General features: G+C 35.6%; 2 protein-coding genes across 2 annotated transcripts; both read left to right on the top strand.

Annotated features, from left to right (window-relative positions):
* The first annotated feature begins 18,505 nt into the window (after window positions 1–18,505).
* Window positions 18,506–19,834, top strand: LOC143528989 (putative F-box/kelch-repeat protein At1g12870). The gene is made up of 2 exons (XM_077025125.1): window positions 18,506–19,525; window positions 19,763–19,834. Exons 1-2 carry the CDS (start codon window positions 18,506–18,508, stop codon window positions 19,832–19,834), a joined length of 1,092 nt encoding a protein of 363 aa, XP_076881240.1.
* A 2,674-nt stretch (window positions 19,835–22,508) lies between these two features.
* Window positions 22,509–23,836, top strand: LOC143636814 (putative F-box/kelch-repeat protein At1g12870). Its single transcript, XM_077104571.1, has 2 exons — window positions 22,509–23,528; window positions 23,765–23,836. The coding sequence occupies exons 1-2, from the start codon at window positions 22,509–22,511 to the stop codon at window positions 23,834–23,836; spliced, it is 1,092 nt and encodes a 363-aa protein (XP_076960686.1).
* The last annotated feature ends 3,467 nt before the right edge of the window (window positions 23,837–27,303 follow it).

The raw sequence follows: 27,303 nt of genomic DNA, 5'->3' as shown, positions 1-27,303 counted from the left end.
TAGTACGTACTCGGTACGTTTATTTTGTAAGTTTATTGTGTAAACTTTGGAGAAATGGGACCCTATATAAAGGGCACTTTACCCATTTCACCACAACCCTTACCAACGCCTTTTCACAACTCTTGGAAATAAAGAAATTTCTCTCTCTCTCTCTCTAAAAAAAATTCTAGAAGCATTCCTCCGTTGAAGCTAAGCGCGCGTCCCGAAGTTCTCGTTTCGTGTCCGGTTTTCTTACCGACATAAATTATTAACTTGACCGTGTATAAATAAAGGGTTTCATAATTTGATATCGCAAGTCACAACTTTTTTGGCCTTACACTTTTGTTCATGCACAATGATGGAGCTTTGTAACTCTTCTATTGACATTTCTTCAACATTATTGGACTCCTCAATAGACACCACGACATACATGTATTTCTCAGCAAGCGTTCTGAGAATCTTTTCAACGATCTTTACATCCAGCATCATCTCTCCATTACTCCTCATTTGGTTGGAGACAGTCAAAACCCTACCGAAGTATTCTGGTATGGTTTCATTGGCTTTTATTTCAAGCAACTCAAAATCACGTCAGAATTTTTGCAGCATTGATCTCCTCACACGTTCATTACCAGCGATTCGTTTCTTCACGGACTCCCAGATGGCCTTAGATGACGATCTATCTAGGATCTGCTCAAAGGTAACCCTATCAATTGCTTGATATAGGTAATGTTTCACTTGTAGATCCTTATTCTTCTACTCTTCAACCTTCTTTCTTTGTGCCTCACTTGGAGCAATACCCACAGCTATCTCTACGATTCCTGGACTGATTAAGTGCCACAACTGTTTTGCACGCAGCAAATTCTCCATTATCTCGCTCTAGTGTTCATAGTGGCCATCAAACACCAGTATCTTCAATTGTTCTTGAGGTCCCGAAACCGGATCCGACAACGAACGGCTTTATTCTTGATGAACGCTCGAGATGGGTGCGGTGAAATCTAACGACCGAACAAAATGATATAACGATAATGTAAATGAACGATCTCGTTATCGGTTGAAAGATTTAATATATTAAACAAACGAACCGACCCCACCCAAGGTGAGCTCCCCTTGGGTGGGTGAAAGCACTATACAAACACACACTAAAATGAAAATACACTTGACATATTTATAGCTAAACAAATTCTATCTAGAAGTTTTTCTCTCGTTGAAGCTAAACTCGTGTGCCGAAGCTCTCGTTTCGTGTCCGGTTTTCTTGCCAACATAAATTATTAACTTGACGTGAATAAATAACGGGTTTCATACTTTGATATCGCAAGTCACATTTTTGTCCTTACAATCACCCCCTTGACTTGTGATCTAGAAACTTTGTCAAAACGGGTCTCGCATCTGCACAAGTCACCCAATAACTCCAAGCCTCTTCGTTTCAATTCACCCTATCAAGGTATGACCCGCCTATATTTAATGTTGAAGTAGTTCTCGCTTGTATATAGGCATGAGATGAGCTCGAATTTCCACAAATCAATCTCGAATTACCAGCTTCATCGATCAAATGAACAAAACTTATTATTTCATTCAAAGTTCACCTTTCAGATCCAACTTCTCCAACGCCTTAGAAATAACAAGCTTTGAACACGGTTAAACAAGACGAAACCCAAACAAATTTGACTTTCTTCAGTTTGGCCAACTCGAAAGATAAACGATTCTTGGTCTAAAAATATCTTGCAAACACAAGCCCAAACAAATCAACCCATGATTTGAATATTTAACTTTTGGCCCATTCCCAAAACTGGACCATAACCCATTTCCACACAAGTCCATTTTCTTTTAAAATTAGGGCACAACAAACAAAAGATGAAACCTTTAATTCTTCAGCCGCCATAATCACTTAGACCAATATTACTAGCCACCTCTGCCGGAGAAATACTCGTCGGAGTTCGCCGCCACCGGCCACATCGGTCATCTTGACCCAAGTCATCGGCAAACCCGTCTCCAGATATCAACTTGATTGCTGCTATGTCGTAAGCCTTGTAGTCTCAGAAAGCAGGTTCCGATCACCGCAGCCACCAACCGTGACCGGCTACCTGCCGGATAGCTTTGGCAGCCACCGGGAATCAACTCCACTACCACCTTCATAACTAACCGAACCACCGCTGCCGGAATATCAAGCCGGATATTCGATTCCATCGTGGTGGCCGGAAAGATGTTCATGAGATCTGGTGACATCTCCATATCATGGAGACCTTCATGAACCACACCTAGTGTCGTTACTCATCCCGTTAATAAACCTCAGACAAGCCACCCTCCAAAGGCCATCACCCCCTTTCACAGTTAACCACCGGAATATTTGACACAAGCAGATCTGATTTGCAGCCCATAAACAACCGTGAATCTGGATTCACAAACCCGAGACGAAATACAGGCACTTTTATTTCCTCAAATCTTCAAACTTTATTTCCAAAAACTTCAAGAAATAGCGGAAATAGAACCCGAATATCAAAGAACAAAGTTGAATCGGTTGATTCAAACCCGCTCTGATACCAATTGTAGGTCCCGAAACCGGATCCGACAAAGAACGACTTTGTTCTTGATAAACGCTCGAGACGGGTGTAGTGAAATCAAACGACTGAACAAAATGATATAACGATAATGTAAATGAACGATCTCATTATCGGTTGAAAGATTTAATATATTAAACAGACGAACCGACCCCACCCTAGGTGAGATCCCCTTGGGTGGGTGAAAACACCGTACAAACACACACTAAAATGAAAATACACATGACATATTTATAGCCAAACAAATTCTATCTAGAAGCTTTTTTTTCGTCGAAGCTAAACTCATGTGCAGAAGCTCTCGTTTCGTGTCCGGTTTTCTTGCCGACATAAATTATTAACTTGACCGTGAATAAATAACGGGTTTCATTATTTGATATCGCAAGTCACATTTTTGGCCTTACAGTTCTTCACTCATGATTGAACAATCTGCCCTCTTTTTTTCTTGATCGAAGTTTTGCTCTGATACCAATTGATATATTGGTTATCAATGGTAATCAGTTTATCACTCAAAAGCTTAATTCTCATTAAAAGCCAACAGGCTATAAATACACAAAAGAACAAACGTTAACTAACAAACAAAGCGACATAAAAGGAAGCCAGATGGAAACTAAAATAAAGCAAATAGACTTGGTAAACTAACAACTTGAAACCCACTTGCTTGAATCAGCCAACTTTATTCAAAGCAGATTAATGAAAAGGTCCGATGGTCTAAAGCATGTTCACTCCAACAGAGCTAGCCTCGGTAACAGGTTATGCATTGCCCCTCCGGTTCTTGATACATGTTGACACGGACTTGGTGTCTCCTAAAGATTATTAGAGGAATAACATGGGATGAAATCACATATTACCTTTTCCATTCAATTACATCTAAAACTCCTTAAATTCATTCAACGGGCCATTTACATATAACTCCACCGCAAATTTGAAATTATATATACTCCCAATCATGTTATAAGAGTATTGCACATTATACATTGAAATTACATATATCAGTTAATAACTTTAATTGGAATTAGAGCAACCGAACTAACACGAACGCAAACACAGAAACAAAGAGTTAATTTGAATAACGCCCAAATTTTACTTTTACTGGTTTTGGTACTTTACCAATACCATAGGCCATCTCTTTATCAGGAGAAGTATTATAATAGCTAAAATGGGGTAGGCAAGTGTAATTATAATTCATTGGTGGAGGCATTGCTGAATAATCATAACCTAGCCCCGTTTTGACTTTAGTGCTTCTATGAACTCCAATAAGATCATCTAATTTTTCAGATGATGCTTCAAATCTTTCAACTTGTTTTTCTTTTTCACGTTTATCAGAAAGATCAAGTTTCAACTTTTGAATCTCATCTTTTAGTTTATTTATTATGTCTTTTTAAAAGATGACATTGTGCTCTCCTTGAAAGATTTTAAGTTTAAGATTTGCAACATCATCGTGATGTGTTTTAATCTTTTCAACATATATCTTGTCAGCCTTTACATACTCAGCATTTAGTTGACGAAGTTTTGCATTTTCTTTCAAAACTTCATCCTGAAGATATCTAAATATGTAACCTTATTTATGCAAGCTTGAGTGCACATATTTCTTTTTACCTCATCAGATGGTGACGCATCAGAACTTGCAGTTGCAGACGAAGAAGGTTCATCGTTTGTTGTGAAGGCCATGCCTGCCATATTGAGAGGGTTCTGCAGATCTTGAAATTGCACCAACTTGGACCTCCGATTTGGAGACAAGAGACTTTGAGTTTGAGCTTGAGTTGCCCTTGTGTGGATGACCTCCAATTCTTTGAGATGAGTTGCTTGGTTTCAACACCTCATGCCTTTTTCCTGCAGCCTTGCTGTTCTCTTCCTCTGTCACCTCAGTCACACAAATATCATTGGCAGGTTTTGAAGGATTCGTGCATTATCGAGAAAAATGACCCATTTCACCACAGTTGTAACATCGCAGCTTCGACTTGTCAAACCCAATCCTTTTTCTATCAGAATCATTGAAGCTATCTTTCCCGTACGTCTTCATGAAGTTTGTAGCTCTTTGTACCGCCATTGCCAATTGGTACTTGATATCCATCTTTTGAAGATCCTTTTGATTGATATCTCTTAAATCTCCAGCTTCAAACTGTGGGGGCAATAGATTTCCTTGTATCAAATCTTCGTGGCTTGACAGAAAAGCATGAACTATTGTGATGTTGGAGTCATTTAACATGGGTAGTGCTTCACAGAAACTTGAAGGTTTGGTTGGTTGAGGTTTTAAAGATGAGGAAATCCCTTGAGCTTTTAAGGCTTGGGCAACCGCATTGTCGACTGCCTTTTGAAACGAGCTTGTACTGGAAGAATCTGATTGATTACTTGTTGAGATGAATGTTGTTGGTTGTGAAGGTACACTTGGGAGTACTTAGGAGTGGTCACAGGATACACATTCTGTTGAGTCTTGCTTAAGAAAGCAGTTGGCATTGAGGAAGCAGAACTCACTCCAGCTTGATTTATGGAACTTAGATGATTATTCATTCTCATCTGTTCATCCATCTCAAATGACTTGATTGTGGAGATCAAATCACTGTGTGTCATGGAATTCAAGTTTGTAGTTATTTTGATTGTAATTGTATTGGTGTTCTAGTTGTATGGTAGTGAATTCATCAACTTGTGATTGACCTCAGCATTTGCAATGTTGACACTTGCAGCCCTAATTCTTACCATCAACTTCTCAAATCTCTCGACCAAATCTAAAACAGCTTCACCTTGACGATGATTAAATATATTGAATTCTTCCTTTAATAGGGCCTTCTTGTTTTCCCTTATTTTGGCATTGCTCTCAACTTTCTCAACAAGTGCTTCCCACAGACCCTTGGCACTTGTGTGTTCACAAAGAGTTTCAATGATCTCATTTGAAAGGTAAACAGTCAAAATGAGATAGGCTTTCTTGTCTTGTGCTAACAAGTCCCTGTCTGCTTGATCATAGTTTTCTGGAGCCTTAAGTTGTTCCCGAGCATCAGTGTGAGTCACGGGAACATGAGGACCTTGTTCAAAACAACTCATTAAATCAGTCTTGGTCAATGAGATATAGTTCATGAATCTCCATTTGAAGTCTGCAAAGTTATCATCCAAGGTCATATACTTTGGTGGCTTTGTAGGTGTTCCCACTTGGTTTTCCAATAACAAACACCCCTTCAACAATTCAAAATCCATGCTTGTCATGATTTCAGATATCTCAAACACTTAGCAACCTTCAAACAGCTTAAAATTCAACACGGGCAAGTTTTTCGCGTGAAACCCCTTTTCAAGCGAAGCGAAAAAGTGAAGCCAAGCGAAGAGAAAAGGTTCAGGTAAGCGAGGTGAAAAGTTGCTTCAGGCGAAGCGAAAAACTTCCGATGAACAGTAATGCGAAGCGAAAAAGTTCTATGTGAAGCGAAATATGAACAGTGAAGCGAAGCGAAAAAATTCTCTGCGTAGCGAAAAGTTTTCAAGCGAAGCGAAAAAGTTTTAACCAAAGCAAAAAACTTTTTGATGCGAAAAAGTTCAGTTTTCTAGAAGCAAGCAATCTTTCTTGGGATCTGTTCCACCTAACTGTCAGTTCTAGGTCAAAGGTTGGTACACTGATTTTCATGCCATGAGAAGCGAAAATTTTCACTTGTCAATTTCAACACTTTTTAAACCCATAAACACTAAATTTAATGCTTTTATGACAAAAACTTTTGGATCTAGAACTTGAACACGAGCTATCTTTACCAAGAACACCTTCTAAGACAATTTTATGAAGATTTTGCCGATTCTTTTTGTATTTTTCTTGTTTTTGTGGTGTTTGGGAACTTTTCTTGCAAGAACACTTGTTTTCTTCTTCTCAAGATCAAAACAAAAGGTTGTGATCCAAAAACCCTCAACTAGTGAGCCGAAGCTCTGATACAATTGTAGGTCCCGATTTGGGTGGATCTAACAATAGTCTTGGATCAACCGAGCTTAGTGCTAGCGGAAATCACACTAAGCCACCTAAGCGGTCTCGGATCTTGAGATGTTATTTTCGATGGTTTTAGAGAAAAAGAGAGAGAGCCGAGAGAAAGAGAGAGAGTTATAACAAAAGGTTTTTCTTTTTTTTAACAATCAACAACAACTACTACACCCTTTACTTCTCATGGCACGCTTCCTATTTATAGGGAAGCATGAATGAGAAGTAAGTCATATCAAATGCCCAATGGGCTTTACAACATTGTTTCTCTTGAGCCTAAAATATACAAAATAAACAAAATGGCCCATTACATAATCATCAATACAAAAGACTAATATAAACAAAAAGGGACCTAACAGTTATGCTTGAAAGATTTGGACCAAGCCCAACATAGTGTGGGTTGGAGGGTATTGGATCGAACCTATTCTAGCGTAGGGTCAGGTAAGTGTGTGCCAATAGTGCGATCTTATGTTTAACTGGAAATGAATTTTTATTCCATAATTTCCTAGTTTGCCTTCAAACTAAAGTTCATTCAAAAATCAAATACTAAATAGATAACACTTAAAGAAAATAAGAAAAAAAAATAACTCAGGCCAAAAATTGGGGTTGTTACATTATCCCCGTGTTAAAGAAATTTCGTCCTCGAAATTTAATCTTGGCTATAGAAAGTTAAGTATATGGGGATAAATAGACAAGAAGTTGTTAAAGATATGATTAAGGCATACAAAGTAATTTGTTTTTCATAAAAGTTAGACTCAAAAAATAATTTGTGGGAATAAATGTAGTTTTAGCACAGATCGGCGCTACATTTTCGGTGCCTGTACATGTGTTCACAAAGAAATTAAGCAAGAAAAGTGCTAATTTATTTTTAACTAAATTTTTAGGTCCCTAAATGGATCTCAAGACTTGACTCGGATCAATCCGTGTTGTTGGTTAGCGGAAATCATCAACGACACTCGGATCTCGGATCTTAGTTTGTTTGGTTTATTTGCTTGAAAGAAAGAAGAAGATATATATATATATATATATATATAGAGAGAGAGAGAGAGAGAGAAAGAGAGAGAAATTTCTTTATTTCCAAGAGTTGTGAAAAGTGGTTGTGGAGAAATGGGATAGGTGGCCTTTATATAGAGTCCCCATTTCTCCAAAGTTTACACAATAAACTTACAAAATAAACGTACCGAGTACGTACTACACCGACTAAAAGCGAACTAAAACGACGTATACAATCCTAAAAACAATATAGAATATTGGCCCTACAATCTCCCTCTAGGATTGAGTATGTCGAGGAACCTTCGTCAAGTTCTTTGCTTCATCTTTATTTCTTGAAACTTAGTACTTGTCTTGATCCATGATCTTGAACCAGATTGGATCTTGAACAGTTCTTTATTTTCCAGTTCTTATATTATTTTCTGGGAAGGATCGGCAACAACAAATTTTAGAAACATCAGATGCGAGAGGCTCGACATCTAATTTTCTTTGGTTGACTTTCTTGAGCCGACTGGTTTCTTTCCTTGTCTTTAGGTACAATCAGTTCCTTTTTAGGTTCAACCACCAACTTTCACGTTCTCGTTTTCTTTTAGGTGCTTCAACATCTGCAACTCCAAGCAGACTTGATCTTGATCTACCTATCCATTTATAACTGCACTAAACTTAGAACGAATAAGATTCATTCACAGACCCTCTCGAGGGTCAAAGAAAAATTTGTTCACAGACCCTCCCAATTTCAGTCTCTCAACTTGTAAATGATTTGTTTAAGTCCCAGATTTCCAACGAACTTTGTATGAACGACCTTGACAACAAAACACATGATTTTGAATGAAACAAAGTTTAACAAAATATGTACGAACATAATAAAAGTTTAAAATCTTTTTGGCATTTTCATATATTTTAAAAATAACGAAAATATATACATAATTTTTTGAAGTTAAAACAAAAATAAGATAGGAATAAAGATGAAATTAATATTATATATCAAAAATATTTACTTTAAACGTTTACTAAATTATTTTTCTGAGAAAGATCGCAACATGGAGTCACATTATCTAGAAAGATTAAAATAAAGTAGAAGTTCAGGCCATAACAATCAGGTCGGATAATACCATATTATCGCGCAGAGAAAGTCCAAGGCTTGAACAAAAGAAAGAAAATAAAACAAAGCAGAAGATTCAGGGCCTTAACAATCAGGTCGGATAATACCATATTATCGCATAGGAGAAAGTCCAAGGCTTAAATCAAAATAAATGAAGAAATAAAGCAGAAGTTAAAATTCCTAAAACTGACTCTTTTTCTGACACTTTTTCTTGATTTTTCTTTTTCTTTTCTGACTCTTTTGTTTTTCTTTTTCTTTCATTTCTTGACGCTTTACTTGACTCTTTTCTTGACTCAATGAAAATTGAAAAATGACACTGATTTTTCATAAGACAACTGTGATAAGGTAAAGAGAGGCTTGGGTATGACATGTTTAATTGCATTTCAGCCTTCATTAATATGACTTTAGTTGGAGTCGGCAACCGCTTCACAACGTGTAACCACTAGCATAGGAAGATATTTAAGTTTATATCACTATGACACTTACTAATTTGTCAAGCCTATCTAAACATCAAGCAATGGTCTTGTTGGCTTTTTATCTATTCTTTTCATGTGCTAGAATCGTTAGAGATAATTTCTTATCATTTTCCAATGGTCGGATCAACTTCTCAAAATTTTAAATATCCGACTCCCTCTAAGTAGGAGCTCACTCTAAATGGGACAATTCCTTTTAGATTTTCTTAAAAGTAAGATAAAATCTTTTTGCTAATCGAATGATTTGTTTTTGCTTTTCTTAAGATGAATTGAAAATATTTTTGGTGAGTTAAACTTAACTCATTTTCTCCCTCTAAAATTGTGACATATTTGAAAAATATTTACAATTTTATATACAAAAAGATAGATAGTTTGTTTTAATCAAAATTGATCATGCCGATCTATTCGACCCGAAATTCAAATCGAGCATGATCGATGGTTTTAGTGAAAAGGTCAACAAAGTTGTTGTCAGATGAACTATCTTAATCATACATTATCACATTGTATGACAAAGTTGAAGAGATTCAAACCGAGATCCAACAGCTGATGCTGGATCCATCACTTGAGAGAAGTAGTTGGATGAGGTTAGTTGAGAAACGCTTGAAAGTTGTTATTGAACCATTTAAACAAGGCTTCCCTTCCTTGAAGTTTGTCCTCCCATGTCGCTTATGAAAGACTCGAACACGCCATCGAATGGTTTAGCATCAAATAGCAAGGGTTCGTCTCCCATCATATGCTGGGTGCAATCACTATCTAAGTACCTAATACTGTTGATAGTCCTCCTTGATTGACCCTGCATGCACTAAGCTTTCAAATAGACATGGGTTCCCGGGATACTTTTGTCTCGGGAAGGTCAACCGTAAATCGACCAAACTTGATTTTATTTCCTGAAAACCATTTATTTCTTGTTGGAGCCTCACTTGATGAAGAGCGGTCCTTAGGAATCCAAGCAAAAACTTGTTCCTTGGTTTTGGCAATTTTGGACTTCTGTTTGCTTGATTTTAGAATTGTTTTTGGTGAATCCTCAAACTTACAGTCTTAGAATCCTTTTTGATTTTATCCTTCTTGGTTTTACAAAAAGGTTTCTTATGTGTTTTACTTTGGATCTCACATCCATTTCGCTGGGTTCATTATCATCTTGATCAGTCCTTGAATCAAGGCTACTAAAAGCTCCTTTTGGGGACTGACTAAGCCGCCTTTGAATATCAAGTTGTTGCTTGAACCAGTGCTTGCAATGTCTTGCAAGGTGAGAAGAGTGACCACACACAAAACAACACTTTCTCCTAGGAGTGCCATAGAACTCGTCTGAACTATAATGTGGTTGGTGCGATGGGAAAGGTGATCCTTGGAAAGGAACATGATTATAAATCACATTTGTGTAATATGGATCAACAAAATTTTGTTGATAATGACCATAGTAGTTGTTGTCACATAAGTTGTATGACTGAGGGTTTCTTGATTGATTGGTTGTTTGAGAAAATGATCGTTTATTTGGTGGAACATATTTACACGAAGTACTTGTCTTTTCATTTTCAAAAACTTTGCTTTTACTTGAATTATCCTCAGTCTCACAACTTGATGATGAACAACTTGATATGTTCACCTCACAGGCCTACTTTCATTGACACATTTTTCAACAAAAATTTCATCACAAACGGTTTCATAATCTAAGTCAGAAGAAGAACATTCATTTTCATTGAAAATGTTTGTACAACTATCATCACTTGAATTTTCACAAAATACATAATTTGACCCTGACTTTAAACTTCCCAACATGGATTCACAAACTTTATTACAAACTGGATTGTTAATAGTTTTGGTTAGATCCACACATGATTCAAAACGTGGTTCTAACTTTCTTTTTAGCTTACAACCCAGGTTAACCGTCCCACATTCACCACCATTTACATCACCAACTGCTACACAAGACACATTGATGTCAGATTTATCAGATGATGGGACTGGAGCAGCAGTTTGAGAGGCTACAGGAACAAATTTCACAGGCGTTGGTATTCTACCAACTCCGTATTCCATTTCTTCCTCTGGAAAAGTATTATAGCTAAAGTGGGGAAAACTGGTGTAGTTATCATTGAATGGTGGTGGTACGGCAGGGTAATCGTACCCCAACCCCGCTTTAACTTTAGTACTTCTCTGGGCTCCAATAAGATCATCTAACTTCTCAGATGATGCCTCAAATCTTTCGACTTGTTTTTTCTTTTCTTTCTTATCAGAAACTTCGAGTTTTAATTTCTTAATTTCTTCTTTTAAATCATTAATTATGTCTTTATAATAAATGACATTATGCTTTTCTCGAAAATTTTCAAGTCTAAGATTAGCTACATCATCGTGATGAGTTTTAATCTTTTCAACGTAGATCTTATCAGCTTTTAAATATTCAGCATTTAACTGATAAAGTTTTGCATTTTCTTTCAAAACTTCGTCTTGATGAGATATATACTATGTGACTTTGTTGATGCATGCTTGAGAACAAATATTGTGATTTACCTCATCAGTGATGTGTCGGGAATGATAGGACATGCATGACTACTTTTACCGGCAGCACTTGTCCCAACTTTATTTTCTTTGGACTGATTGTTCATTTGGAGCTTATCTTCCATTATTTCAAAAGACTTGATGGTAGAAGCCAACTCTAAGAGTGTCATGGTATACAGATTTGTGGTGTTTTAATGGTAACCACATTGATGCTCCATGTATAAAGCAGTGAATTCAATAGCTTCATGTTGATCTGAAACAAACCATTGATGATACCAACACTTCTCATCTTGGTGACGAGTGACTCAAATCTGTTGATGAGAGAGAAAATCGATTCTCCTTTAATATGTGTAAACATGTCGAATTCTCTTTTCAATATTTCCTTTCGGCTTTCTCCCATATCCATATTTCCTCAAGCTTAGGTTCGTAAGACATTTTTTTTAACTCGATTAGATTTTTTTTTTGTTTTTTTTTTTGCTACAGTACCGAGTTGCTACAGTGTCGAGTCACTACAATGTTTCGTATGAGTTGCTACAGTACATAGTCGCTACAATGTTTCGCATGAGTTGCTACAGTACCCGATGCGAAGCGATTGCTACAGTACCCCGTGCGAAGCGAAACGTTTGCTACAGTATCTCGGCGATGCGATTGCTACAGTACTCCGAGCGATTGCTACAGTACCTCGGAAGCGACTGCTACAGTACCAATGCGAATTTTTTTTTTTTTTGAGAATATAGCACCCAAACTTCCAAAAAGTCAAAAAGACTTTACTATAAAAATCAATAAATCGGCCTAGATCTGAGTTTTTAAGCCGAATCTAAGCTCGGACACAAAAACTTAAAGTACTAAAAACTTATATTTGGTGATTCTCGTGTATTTCCAAGGTGTAAGGGACTCCAAAAGAGATGAGTAACACGAAATCAACTTCAAATCCAAAAAAAAACAAAGATCAGAACCCGAAAAGTTTGACCCGAAACTCACAAAAAGTCGAGCCGAAAGCCCTGATACCACTTGTAGGTCCTCTAGATTGATCTCAAGACTTGACTCGGATCAATCCCTGTTATTGGTTAGCGGAAATCACCAACGACACTCGGATCTCAGATCTTAGTTTGTTGGTACAAAAGAGAGAAAATGAGAGGAGAGGTTTTGGAGAGTGAGAAACTTTTATGTCCTGGAGTGAAAGGGTTGTGAAAGAGTTGGATAGGGTTATGGAGAAATGGGTAAAGTGCCCTTTATATAGGTTCCCATTTCTCCAAACTTTACATAATAAACCTACAAAATAAACATATCGAGTACGTACTACAACGACTAAAGCAAAATAAAACGACATATACAATCCTAAAAACAATATATAATATTGGCCCTACAACCTGTGTGAAGCGAAGCGGTTGCTACAGTTGCGCGTGCGAAGCAAAACGATTTTCTACAGTACCCCGTGCGAAGCGATTGCTACAGTACCTCGACGATGCGATTGCTACAGTACTCCGGTGATTGCTACAGTACCTCGGAAGCGACTGCTATAGTACCCGATGCGATTTTTTTTTAGTATATAACACCCAAACTTCCAAAAAGTCAAAAAGACTTTAGTCAAAAAAATCAATAAATCGGCCTAGATCTGAGTTTTAAGCCGAATCTGAGCTCAGGCACAAAAACTTAAAATACTAAAAACTTAGATTTAGTGATTCTCGTGTGTTTCCAAGGTGTAAGGGACTCCAAAGGAGATGAGGAACACGAAATCAACCTCAAATCCGACAAAAACTAAGATCAAAACCCGAAAAGTTTGACCCGAAAACCACAAAAAGTCAAGCCGAAAGCTCTGATACCACTTGTAGGTCCCTAAATGGATCTCAAGACTTGACTCGGATCAATCCGTGTTGTTGGTTAGCGGAAATCACCAACGACACTCGGATCTCGGATCTTAGTTTGTTTGGTTTATTTGCTTGGAAGAAAGAATAAGAAGATATATATATATAGAGAGAGAGAGAGAAATTTCTTTATTTCCAAGAGTTATGAAAAGGGGTTGTGGAGAAATGGGTTAAGTGGCCTTTATATAGGGTCCCATTTCTCAAAAGTTTACACAATAAACTTACAAAATAAACGTACAAAGTACATACTACACCGACTAAAAGCAAACTAGAAAGACGTATACAATCCTAAAAACAATATAGAATATTGGCCCTACAAAATTAATTATTAACTAAGACGGACAGTCGATGTCAAGGGGTTTTTAGAAAAAAATTAATTAAACTAAACGATTATGTTGAAATGATTTGTAAACAATATTAATGAAAGCATTCATTCTAGGTTTGGGTTACGTGTTCCATATATTAATCACAGATTCTCTCGTCTTTAGTTTTACAATAATTGTTAGTCTTATGGTTTGATTTATGATGACAAATGATAACTCAACCGAATTGTTGAGATAAATGAACCCGGACACCGCAATTGTCAATTCTATGTCTAGGACAACTAACTCAATGATAAGGTTTGATGATTCTAGTTCAATGACACAAGAGCTTAAACCCTAAATGTTGATGAACAACCAAACAAACATTACACAAATCAAAAATCGCAAACACAAACTTTAATCAACCAGATAACTAATTAAGCAAGACAAATTCATATAAAATCAATTAAGCTCTATTCATTAAGCCTAAGAATCTAGTCATATATTTCACACAAAACCTTAGCCTAGAACGAACATACACGATTAGCCGGATGTCGACATAATCGTTAAAGTACTTATCTTGATGAACATACGATCAAGGATGGAACCGGAAGCTTCGGGATGGCTGAAAGTCGCCCTAGAACACCTCTTCTGCTAGGGGTGAGCACGGTTCGATTCGGTTCGGTGGAAACTCAAACCTAAACCTAAGCTATCGGTTATTTTAGAATACCAACCAATCGGTTTTCGGTTATTCGATTATTCGGTTATTCGCTTTTCAGTTATTTTTGGTTTCGGTTTAGGTTATTTTCGATTTTTTTATTGTGAGTAGACATTAAAAAAAAATAGAATTCAAAAAAATAAATTACCTAATACATATAGAATTCAAAATACAAAAATAGGCACGTGTTATGTGGAACCAAATAAATACAAAGTTGTTTGCGTAGTAAAGTTTAAAATTCAACAACGTTCTTAATAAAAAAACTAAAGGTTTCCCGTATCTTCATTCATTGTCTTATTCATCTTCAAATTTTAGACCCAATCTTGATCATCTTCATGATTTTCATCACCATCAATGGTAGATTTTTTTGATGTTTTGTTTCTGATCATAACATCTTAAAAAAACACGGAGAAAACATATGTTTGATTAATCGGTTCGGTTCGGTTCGGTTTTTTTTTTGTTTTTTTTAAATGGATAACCTAATCTAAACCCAAAAATCATTTTTTTGAAAAACTAAAAAATTAATCGTCGGTTAATGCTTCAGTTCGGATTTTTTCGGTTCGGAATTTTTCGGTTCGGTTTTTTCGGTTATTCGGTTTCGGTTCGGTTAATTCGATTTCATGCTCACCAATATCTTCTGCCTCTTGAAGTCGTAATATGCCGAATGGAGAGGTTAATAGGTTTATATAAGGCAAACCCTAATTTTTGCCGACTTTGAGCATCTTCGCGTATCGCAAAGATGACTTGGCTTGCTTCTTCGCGTATCGCGAAGAACAAAATAGTCGGGCCCTATATCCAGCAACTTCGTGTTTCGCTAAGTTGTCCTTCTTGCATCTTCTCGTATCTAGAAGATGATCTTTTCGCCTGAAAGATCATTTAATTCCTTTTAATGTCTCGTGATGCGTGCACTTCCAATTTCTCACTTCTAAGTCTTCATTCCAAGCCCGTAAATATCCTCAATAAGCTCCATAGCTTCCAAGTTCCTGAAAACACATAACAACTCTTGAAGTGCCAATGTTCGTTAGTTTATTTAACTGAAATTAACTAATTAATATATAATAATAGTTAACTTATACCCAACCATCAATGTCGGCGAGTAAATTCGGATACGAGACGAGAGCTTCGACGCACGTTTAAATTCAACGGGAAAGCTTCTAAGATTATGTGTTAGGTTATAAGTAGGGACTTGTTGTTCTTGTTTATGTGTGTGTTTTGTATTGTGTAAACAACCACCCAAGGGGAGCTCGCCTTGGGTGGGATCGGTTCGTTTTATGTTATGAATATTTTGTTACCGGTTCGGAGTAGTTCAATACAATCTTTATATATTTGTTCGATCGTTTGTTTTTACCGCAACCGTCTCGAGCGCTTATCAAGAACAAGCCGTTGGTTTTCGCATTCGGTTTCGGGACCTACAAATTTCATTCATCCCACAAGTAAACTGAACCCCAGCCTGATTCCTTTCAAACTGAACCCCAGCCTGATTAGATTATACTGAAGTTACCACTCATCCTCTGGATAATATCATAAGAGACATTACTTCAGGCGTCAGATCTCAACATGCATGCAGTCTTCATTTCACAGATTGAGCCTAAGAAGTATCAGGAAGCTTTAAGAGATACTAATTGGTTCAAGCTATGCAAGATGGATTGTTGCAGTTTCAAAAACCGAGAGTTTGTGATCTTGCACCATTGCCTCCCAATAAGTGTGCAATTGGTACAAGATGGGTTTTTAGAAACAAATTAGATGAAGCAGGAACAGTGATCAAGAACAAAGCAAGAACTGATAAAACCTTAACTTTAAACGCTGTCCACAAGAGTTAGAGAATAAAAGCAAGTACTGCTGAGGAAACCTGAACTACCGAAGAGTCTTTACTGGAAGTACCGACATGAAGCAAACTACCATTCTACCACTACCGAAGAAGCAATAACTAAAGTACTGACCAAAAGAACAACCATGACCAACTACTGATGAAGACTTGAAGACTCAGTAGTTTATAGTCTAGTCAGTAGTTTGTAGTATTTACGGTAGTTATATGTCATAGGTCGGTAGTTGTTAGTTAGTTTGTTAAATGTCACTTTCAGTAGTGACGTCAGCTCACATCAGCAGTTTCTATAAATACCAGTGCACTGTTGCATCGGCATTCATTCAAGTGCTCGTGTGTGAGCTGAGAGACTCTTCTTGTATTTCCTGAATTCCTTTGTAGTACTTGAATCATTCGGTTACATTTATAATACAACTGAATTTCTCTTATTTCCGATGTGCTTACTGCTATTGTTATTATTATTTACTTGTTGATTTGCTTAATTGAGTTGAACTTTACTGATCAGATCCTAACAACTTCATTGCGTGGCAGCTGACGTGACCAACCACGTCAGCATCAGACTGATGTTGCAATTGACGTGACACGTCAGCATCAAACTAACGACGCTAAGTTTTTTTTAACGATGGTCCATAAAACAAACAAACAGTAAAAGGTGGGATTATTGTGGGTAATAAACACAGTTGGATTATTATCGGGCAATACACAAAAGGTTGGATTATTTAAATCCAATTTGCCATAAAAGAAATGGTAAAAAAAATTTTAAAAAATCATGTTTTAGCCGACTTTTTATGATTTTTTTATTTGATCTCTCCGTATATATATATACACACACATATATATAGTGCCGGTTACCATACAAGAAGCCACAAGCGTACGAAGTGTACGAAGGATAGGTATGGAAGGGTATAATTGCTTGTACCTGTAAAATGTATACAAATCACGTAATGAATATTGGTACATAATCACGTAATGTTACATAATTACGTAATAATCGGTCCGTACTACGTAATTACGTAATATTATATAATCACGTATCAGTGTGCAATCACATAACACCTTAAAATTTGTTTTGTAAGCCAGTGTGTAAATCATGTAATGATACAAGAATATTGTATAAAATCAAGTAATGAAACAAGAATACCGGATAAAATGACCCACATTTTTATAATAACATAATACAACTAGTATCACGTAATTTACATTTTTTAAGAGTATTGTATATAATCACGTAATAAAACAAGACTAGTGTATACAAATCACGTAATGACATGAATATTTTAGAATAACGTAACAGAAAACTGGTTTAAAATCACGTAATGAAACAAAACTATTGTATACAATCGCGTAATAATGACATTAATTCTTAGAATGACGTAAGGTATAAAATCACGTATGAAACAAAACTAGTATATACAATCACGTAATGACAGTAATGGAACAATAAACAAATCACGTAATGAACCGTTTGGTTGTAATTCCAGAACGAGATCCTAAGGTTGATCTTCGTGAATGAGCCATTTGTAAATCCAGAACGAGATCTTAAGGTTTATCATCATGGATTAGCCATGAGTTGTTCTTCAAGATCGATTGCTGATTGTTCTTCAACAGGATTAGGGTTTTTAGAGAATTGAAGAGTCGCTAAAATAACGTACCAAAGTTTTCAATTTCACTGACGACAATGGCCTTTTTAATTTGTACGTTTCCACTCTTCGGTAATTAGAATAATGTTAATTATGTCCATATCAACGCTTCAGATTGTCTCACACGCTTCGTATGTTTTGGGCCTCTTACGATATAAACTATAAGGCCAGGCCCAGCTAAATTTTAACTCATGTATATTTAAACGTGCAACCCTAAACCCAGGTTCATGAACCCTGAACGAGTTTTCTAACCCTAAACGTTCTGCTGATCGATAATCAATCAGGTATGCACGTATTTTTGTTTTTGTTTTTGCTTTGAACCCCCTTCCTGTGCATACGAAAATTAAACTTGATTGTTTCGTTTATTGTAATTATCTAAACGAATGAATCTTTTAATTCCAATTCGTCAACTTTAACCTGCATAATTAGTAAACAGATATATATTCTTTTAAGGGTAATTCTGCACCTGTTATTAATTAGTGAGATGATCGGATCGATCTTATTAGTTGGTTTTAGATAGGTAGTGTTTGTAAAATAATATTGTGTTAAATATATATTATTTTCCAACAGGTAGCTTCCATACCAGTCTCATGTTTCTGACTTTCTCTAACAGGTAGCTTATTCGAATGGCGGAGCTTGTACCTCATCATGTGATTGAGAAGATACTGTTACGATTGCGTCCGAAAGATCTAATCCGATGCAAGAGTGTGTGTAAATCATGGCAATCTATTATATCCAGTTTTTTGTTTGTTAAAGCTCACTTGAAGCATGCTTACATGATTGATCGAAACAACCCTGAACTTGGACACAGAAGGGTAAGTCTTCCAATACCTTTCGATGAAGAAGCTTTGTATGTGTTGGACTGCATTTATATTGTTGGTTCTTGTGATGGCCTGTTATGTGTTTCTCCTGATGTTCTTGAGGTAGTGGTAACCAATCCTTCCACTAGAGAACATAGAAAACTCCCGCCGCCACCCTATCGACCTCATCGTATTCCCTCTATCTCTATAGACAGAGAAACAATATGTTGGGGTTTTGGTTATGATTCATCTGCAGATGATTACAAGGTTATAGTAGGGTTCATGAGAAGAAAGCGGACAGGTAGCATAGTGACGAATTTTCATGTGTTAACATTGAAATCAGCTATTTGGAAAGTTATTGGACAACTAAAGTATAGGATAACGGGGAGCTTTGCTTGTTCTGGCATCTTATGTGGTGGGGCGCTTCATTGGTTCATGAAGAAGAAGTATAAGAAGACAGTAATTATTTCTTTGGATTTATCTACAGAGGAGTTTAAAGTTATCCGCCTACCAGGTGCTGATCTGCTATTTAAATTTAGTTACTCTCATTTACTAGGGGTTATAGAAGAATGTCTATGCATATATACAAGTGATTTCCCTCCGTCTACTAAGAAGAAATGGGTAATGAAAAACAACAAGTGGGAACTATATATTGATGATCATTGTCAGAGCAAGTATGATATTGTACACTACTGGCCGGATGAAGATACTGATTATTATGTTGATGATGGTACCCTTGTGCCCTTCAACGGGAACCACACTCGTGCTAGTTTTGTCGAGAGCCTCGTATCTCCCCATCCCCATGATAATAATAATCTTTATGAAGGACAAAAGTGGATTAAGAAGGTTCGATCTAAATGTCTTTTCTTTAAACGTAGATATATATGGTAGGATTATCTTTGAGAACTTTAAATATTCTGAGAATTTTGAGAAACCATGAAAAACCAGTTAAAATTTTTATTTATTATGAATCATTTATGTAATTTTGTTTTAAGTGTTTTTCATGAGTTCTTAGGAAAAATATAATTAGTTCTCATCTGCTCTTTCCCCATATATCCTAATTTTTTATGTGTATAAATGCAGGAAGATACGGAGATTGCTGAAAGCGGCTCCAACAACAACATAAGAAAGAAGAAAAGAAGCAAATATATTTAATTAGTACTTGCTAATGGTGATTATTTTATATTTTGTTATCCAACTCTAATAAACAGTATGGAGATGCTTTATTTTTATTAGAAACTATTACCCTTGCCCATATTATGAATTTGTTGGTCTACCACTTATTAAGCTTTAACGGTTGTGTAAACACACAAGTATATGCTTTCAAGCTAAATTCAATTGAATTATAAGGGATTCTAATCAGTGAGGTGAAGAATTGATACATTATTGATATTTTTTGGATTATAAACTAAAGGTCATGCTATTTGTTTAGATAGCAGTCTGTAGAGAAGTATTATTAAATATTCTCAGTTTGAAAACTTTCATTAACCAGGACTATCAGTAATAAATAAATTAACATTTCTAAACGTACGAAGGTAAGCATCCCTATTTTATAAGAAATACAAAATACCATTAACTCATTAATTAGTGTACTATCGTTGTTTAAAACGGTGTAATTGAAAGTGTACGTCTCGGTTATCCTTCTAAAAAGAGTTTCCCAACCATTTTGAATAAGAACCCCAAATGTGGAAAATAATTTGATAATCTTAATAAGATTAACAACCACTTAGTTCAAGGTCGGGAACCAAAACTGAGTCTCACTGAGACGCGAACGAGTGTACTTAGCGCTGTACTAGTTTAGAAATGTAGCGACTCAGATTCAAACCCTGATCTCTCCGTAGAGTGTTCTTATCATATTGGTCAATAACAAGATTGCTATTCTTAGTATTATTTAAGTAGGTCGGTTTAAGGCTCGGGTAAACCATACCATATTAATTAATCTAGCTTTATGTTTTTCATTAATATGGAAGATAGGAAATCAAGTTACCTTCACGAGGTCTTGTAATCTTTAAAATTGCATAATCATTGATCCCAATTAGTTCACAAGTATCGATTATGCAAGAGATAAACTAATTACAATACCGAATATAAGTATTACCGCCACTTGTTAGTTCCTAATCGTCATAGGGCCTTTGATTGATTCTGTATCAGAATCAAGTATCTGGTGCAGTGCCACGACTCTTGAATCTAGAAAGAATCAATCAAACCTCAATGATAGATTAAGTGATTGATTAATTCCATCTAAAGAGTAAGTAAAGAAAGCATAAACACATTGCTTTACTAAAATAAAAATACTTCCTTAATTAAGAATGTAAATGAAAAGACACAGAGATGAGAAGGAGCTTGATATATTGGTTATTAATGGTAATCGGTTTATCACTCAAAAGCTTAAGGGTATGTTTGGTACGGGGTAATGAAATAGATGAGGGAATGGAATGGACGTGGTAATGGAATGGAAAAAGGAATGAAATGGATCGTTACCATTCCATTGTCATGTTTGGTTACCATGTAAGAATGGAATGATTAATCACTTTATCATTATTAATATTTTTATTAGTAATAATAATAAAAAATAAATAAATAATATTAATAATAAATGAATATTCATAATAAGTATTTTTAGGACCTCGTGCTGCAACGAAATCGTTAAACTGTATATGCGTTGTGAGATGTTAACTCATCTAATTTAAAAATAAAATATATTAATAATGTAGTAATAGTTATATTATAATAACATAATACAACTAGTATCACGTAATTTACATTTTTTAAGAGTATTGTATATAATCATGTAACAAAACAAGACTAGTGTATACAAATCACGTAATGACATGAATATTTTAGAATAACGTAACAGAAAACTGGTTTAAAATCACGTAATGAAACAAAACTATTGTATACAATCGCGTAATAATGACATTATTTCTTAGAATGACTTAAGGTATAAAATCACGTATGAAACAAAACTAGTATATACAATCACGTAATGACAGTAATGGAACAATAAACAAATCACGTAATGAACCGTTTGGTTGTAATTCCAGAACGAGATCCTAAGGTTGATCTTCGTGAATGAGCCATTTGTAAATCCAGAACGAGATCTTAAGGTTTATCATCATGGATGAGCCATGAGTTGTTCTTCAAGATCGATTGCTGATTGTTCTTCAACAGGATTAGGGTTTTTAGAGAATTGAAGAGTCGCTAAAATAACGTACCAAAGTTTTCAATTTCACTGACGACAATGGCCTTTTTAATTTGTACGTTTCCACTCTTCGGTAATTAGAATAATGTTAATTATGTCCATATCAACGCTTCAGATTGTCTCACACGCTTCGTATGTTTTGGGCCTCTTACGATATAAACTATAAGGCCAGGCCCAGCTAAATTTTAACTCATGTATATTTAAACGTGCAACCCTAAACCCAGGTTCATGAACCCTGAACGAGTTTTCTAACCCTAAACGTTCTGCTGATCGATAATCAATCAGGTATGCACGTATTTTTGTTTTTGTTTTTGCTTTGAACCCCCTTCCTGTGCATACGAAAATTAAACTTGATTGTTTCGTTTATTGTAATTATCTAAACGAATGAATCTTTTAATTCCAATTCGTCAACTTTAACCTGCATAATTAGTAAACAGATATATATTCTTTTAAGGGTAATTCTGCACCTGTTATTAATTAGTGAGATGATCGGATCGATCTTATTAGTTGGTTTTAGATAGGTAGTGTTTGTAAAATAATATTGTGTTAAATATATATTATTTTCCAACAGGTAGCTTCCATACCAGTCTCATGTTTCTGACTTTCTCTAACAGGTAGCTTATTCGAATGGCGGAGCTTGTACCTCATCATGTGATTGAGAAGATACTGTTACGATTGCGTCCGAAAGATCTAATCCGATGCAAGAGTGTGTGTAAATCATGGCAATCTATTATATCCAGTTTTTTGTTTGTTAAAGCTCACTTGAAGCATGCTTACATGATTGATCGAAACAACCCTGAACTTGGACACAGAAGGGTAAGTCTTCCAATACCTTTCGATGAAGAAGCTTTGTATGTGTTGGACTGCATTTATATTGTTGGTTCTTGTGATGGCCTGTTATGTGTTTCTCCTGATGTTCTTGAGGTAGTGGTAACCAATCCTTCCACTAGAGAACATAGAAAACTCCCGCCGCCACCCTATCGATCTCATCGTATTCCCTCTATCTCTATAGACAGAGAAACAATATGTTGGGGTTTTGGTTATGATTCATCTGCAGATGATTACAAGGTTATAGTAGGGTTCATGAGAAGAAAGCGGACAGGTAGCATAGTGACGAATTTTCATGTGTTAACATTGAAATCAGCTATTTGGAAAGTTATTGGACAACTAAAGTATAGGATAACGGGGAGCTTTGCTTGTTCTGGCATCTTATGTGGTGGGGCGCTTCATTGGTTCATGAAGAAGAAGTATAAGAAGACAGTAATTATTTCTTTGGATTTATCTACAGAGGAGTTTAAAGTAATCCGCCTACCAGGTGCTGATCTGCTATTTAAATTTAGTTACTCTCATCTACTAGGGGTTATAGAAGAATGTCTATGCATATATACAAGTGATTTCCCTCCGTCTACTAAGAAGAAATGGGTAATGAAAAACAACAAGTGGGAACTATATATTGATGATCATTGTCAGAGCAAGTATGATATTGTACACTACTGGCCGGATGAAGATACTGATTATTATGTTGATGATGGTACCCTTGTGCCCTTCAACGGGAACCACACTCGTGCTAGTTTTGTCGAGAGCCTCGTATCTCCCCGTCCCCATGATAATAATAATCATTATGAAGGACAAAAGTGGATTAAGAAGGTTCGATCTAAATGTCTTTTCTTTAAACGTAGATATATATGGTAGGATTATCTTTGAGAACTTTAAATATTCTGAGAATTTTGAGAAACCATGAAAAACCAGTTAAAATTTTTATTTATTATGAATCATTTATGTAATTTTTTTTAAGTGTTTTTCATGAGTTCTTAGGAAAAATATAATTAGTTCTCATCTGCTCTTTCCCCATATATCCTAATTTTTTATGTGTATAAATGCAGGAAGATACGGAGATTGCTGAAAGCGGCTCCAACAACAACATAAGAAAGAAGAAAAGAAGCAAATATATTTAATTAGTACTTGCTAATGGTGATTATTTTATATTTTGTTATCCAACTCTAATAAACAGTATGGAGATGCTTTATTTTTATTAGAAACTATTACCCTTGCCCATATTATGAATTTGTTGGTCTACCACTTATTAAGCTTTAACGGTTGTGTAAACACACAAGTATATGCTTTCAAGCTAAATTCAATTGAATTATAAGGGATTCTAATCAGTGAGGTGAGGAATTGATACATTATTGATATTTTTTGGATTATAAACTAAAGGTCATGCTATTTGTTTAGATAGCAGTCTGTAGAGAAGTATTATTAAATATTCTCAGTTTGAAAACTTTCATTAACCAGGACTATCAGTAATAAATAAATTAACATTTCTAAACGTACGTAGGTAAGCATCCCTATTTTATAAGAAATACAAAATACCATTAACTCATTAATTAGTGTACTATCGTTGTTTAAAACGGTGTAATTGAAAGTGTACGTCTCGGTTATCCTTCTAAAAAGAGTTTCCCAACCATTTTGAATAAGAACCCCAAATGTGGAAAATAATTTGATAATCTTAATAAGATTAACAACCACTTAGTTCAAGGTCGGGAACCAAAACTGAGTCTCACTGAGACGCGAACGAGTGTACTTAGCGCTGTACTAGTTTAGAAATGTAGCGACTCAGATTCAAACCCTGATCTCTCCGTAGAGTGTTCTTATCATATTGGTCAATAACAAGATTGCTATTCTTAGTATTATTTAAGTAGGTCGGTTTAAGGCTCGGGTAAACCATACCATATTAATTAATCTAGCTTTATGTTTTTCATTAATATGGAAGATAGGTAATCAAGTTACCTTCACGAGGTCTTGTAATCTTTAAAAATGCATAATCATTGATCCCAATTAGTTCACAAGTATCGATTATGCAAGAGATAAACTAATTACAATACCGAATATAAGTATTACCGCCACTTGTTAGTTCCTAATCGTCATAGGGCCTTTGATTGATTCTGTATCAGAATCAAGTATCTGGTGCAGTGCCACGACTCTTGCATCTAGAACGAATCAATCAAACCTCAATGATAGATTAAGTGATTGATTAATTCCATCTAAAGAGTAAGTAAAGAAAGCATAAACACATTGCTTTACTAAAATAAAAATACTTCCTTAATTAAGAATGTAAATGAAAAGACACAGAGATGAGAAGGAGCTTGATATATTGGTTATTAATGGTAATCAGTTTATCACTCAAAAGCTTAAGGGTATGTTTGGTACGGGGTAATGAAATAGATGAGGGAATGGAATGGACGTGGTAATGGAATGGAAAAAGGAATGAAATGGATCGTTACCATTCCATTGTCATGTTTGGTTACCATGTAAGAATGGAATGATTAATCACTTTATCATTATTAATATTTTTATTAGTAATAATAATAAAAAATAAATAAATAATATTAATAATAAATGAATATTCATAATAAGTATTTTTAAGACCTCGTGCTGCAACGAAATCGTTAAACTATATATGCGTTGTGAGATGTTAACTCATCTAATTTAAAAATAAAATATATTAATAATGTAGTAATAGTTATATTATAATATACAAAACGACAATGATAATATAATAACTATAATTAGAAAATAATAATAATAATATAATTTTATAATAGTAATAATGATGTTGACTTTTTGACTTTTTCATTCCTTGAAGGAATGAAAAAAAAACACCCATACCCAAAGGAATGAAAATCCTAAAAATGGAAGGAGTTTCATTCCATTTGGAATGATCCATTCCATTCATGCGTGGTAACCAAACATGTTTTTTTCATTCCTTTGGAATGACTTATTACATTCCACATTCCATTCCTCCATAACAAACACTACCTAATTCTCATTAAAAGCCAACCGGCTATAAATACACAAAAGAACAAACGGTAACTAACAAACAAAGCGACATAAAAGGAAACCAACTGGAAACTAAAATAAAGCAAATAGACTTGGTAAACTAACAACTTGAAACCCAACTCAGCCAACTTTATTCAAAGCAGATTAATGAAAATGTCCAACGGTTCAAAGCATGTTCACTCCAACAAACTCTACCTCAAACCTGACATGGTATCCATGTCTTGTTTGCCCTTGAGTGAACACACACCCAACTGATCTCTTAACCTCAATAACACTTCCCTATGCAAAGGCTTGGTAAGAATGTCTGCTATCTGGTCATTCGTTCCACAATATTCCAATTCAATTACTCCTTCACTGACCAAATCTCGATGGAAATGAAACCTTACCCCAATGTGCTTGCACCTTCCATGGAACACCGGATTCTTTGACAACTTGATAGCTGAGGTATTGTCACACCTTATTGTAGTTCTTCCTTCCAGTTTCATAGCAAACTCTTCTAAGATACCACGAAGCCAAATCACCTGACAAGCACAAGCGGCTGCAGCCACGTATTCCGCTTCAGTGGTAGATAAAGCCACAATACTTTGCTTCTTAGACGACCAAGTAACAGCAGCTCCATCCAAAAGAATTACATTACCTGAAGTACTCTTTCTATCATTGAGATCACCCGCAAAATCACTATCAGTGAATACCTTGATCTTACCTTTTCCTCCTCTTTTATACCAAACACCATAATCCAAAGTGCCCTGAATATACCTCAAAACTCTCTTTGCTGCTAAATAATGTTCTTAAGTAGGCTTAGACGTAAATCGACTAATCAAACTAACAACAAATTGTATGTCTGGCCTAGTAGTAGTAATATACATTAAACAACCCACCAGTTGCTCAAATAAACTTGCATCTACAAACTCTCCTTCATCTTGTTCAAGTTTGCAACCATGAACAATAGGATTTGTAACAGCATTGCACTCAAACATATCAAATCGTGTCAATATCTCCATTACATATCTTCTTTGAGAGATGTATATGCCGGCTGTTGTCTGATTGACTTCAATACCTAAGAAATACCTCATCTTTCCCAAATCCGTCATTTCGAATTCCTTCTTCATTGAGCTTCTAAATCCATTCATCATCTTTTCATCATTGCCTGTGAATATGAGATCATCCACATAAGCATTAACAAATAACATTTTACCTTCTTGACCCTCCTTGATAAACAAAGTATGCTCAGACTTGCGCTTCTTGAACCAATTATCGACAAAATAAGTTTCAATACGATTAAACCAAGCCCTGGGAGCTTGTCTTAAGCCATTCAACGCCTTTGCAAGTTTGAACACCTTGTGCTCGCTATTCTTAACTACATAACCTTGGGGCTGTTGTACGAAGACATCTTCTCCTAAAGTACCATCCAAAAATGCAGATTTCACGTCCATTTGACAAATATTCCAACCTTTTTGGCAGCAATAGCAATCATCAAACGAATAGTATCCATCCGTGCAAGGGGAGCATACACTTCTGAATAATCTACACGAATTCTTGCCCATAACCACGCGCTACAAGTCTTTGCCTTATATTTTTCTACTTC

The sequence above is a fragment of the Bidens hawaiensis genome, unplaced genomic scaffold (genome assembly GCF_021521415.1).
Source record: "Bidens hawaiensis isolate Kalapana, Puna unplaced genomic scaffold, B.hawaiensis_p1.1 tig00000001_1, whole genome shotgun sequence".
In the NCBI taxonomy this organism is placed as follows: Eukaryota; Viridiplantae; Streptophyta; class Magnoliopsida; order Asterales; family Asteraceae; genus Bidens; species Bidens hawaiensis.
The sequence above is the reverse complement of the archived record's forward strand: the minus strand, read 5'-3'. Positions and strand labels throughout refer to the sequence as shown.

What these genes read in the sequence shown, in the direction of transcription:
- LOC143528989 (XM_077025125.1), top strand. Translation starts at nt 18,506, where the DNA reads ATGGCGGAGCTTGTACCTCATCATGTGATTGAGAAGATACTGTTACGA. An exon ending in GACAAAAGTGGATTAAGAAG is followed by an intron (nt 19,526 to 19,762) that starts GTTCGATCTAAA and finishes GTATAAATGCAG; the next exon opens with GAAGATACGGAGATTGCTGA.
- LOC143636814 (XM_077104571.1), top strand. Translation starts at nt 22,509, where the DNA reads ATGGCGGAGCTTGTACCTCATCATGTGATTGAGAAGATACTGTTACGA. An exon ending in GACAAAAGTGGATTAAGAAG is followed by an intron (nt 23,529 to 23,764) that starts GTTCGATCTAAA and finishes GTATAAATGCAG; the next exon opens with GAAGATACGGAGATTGCTGA.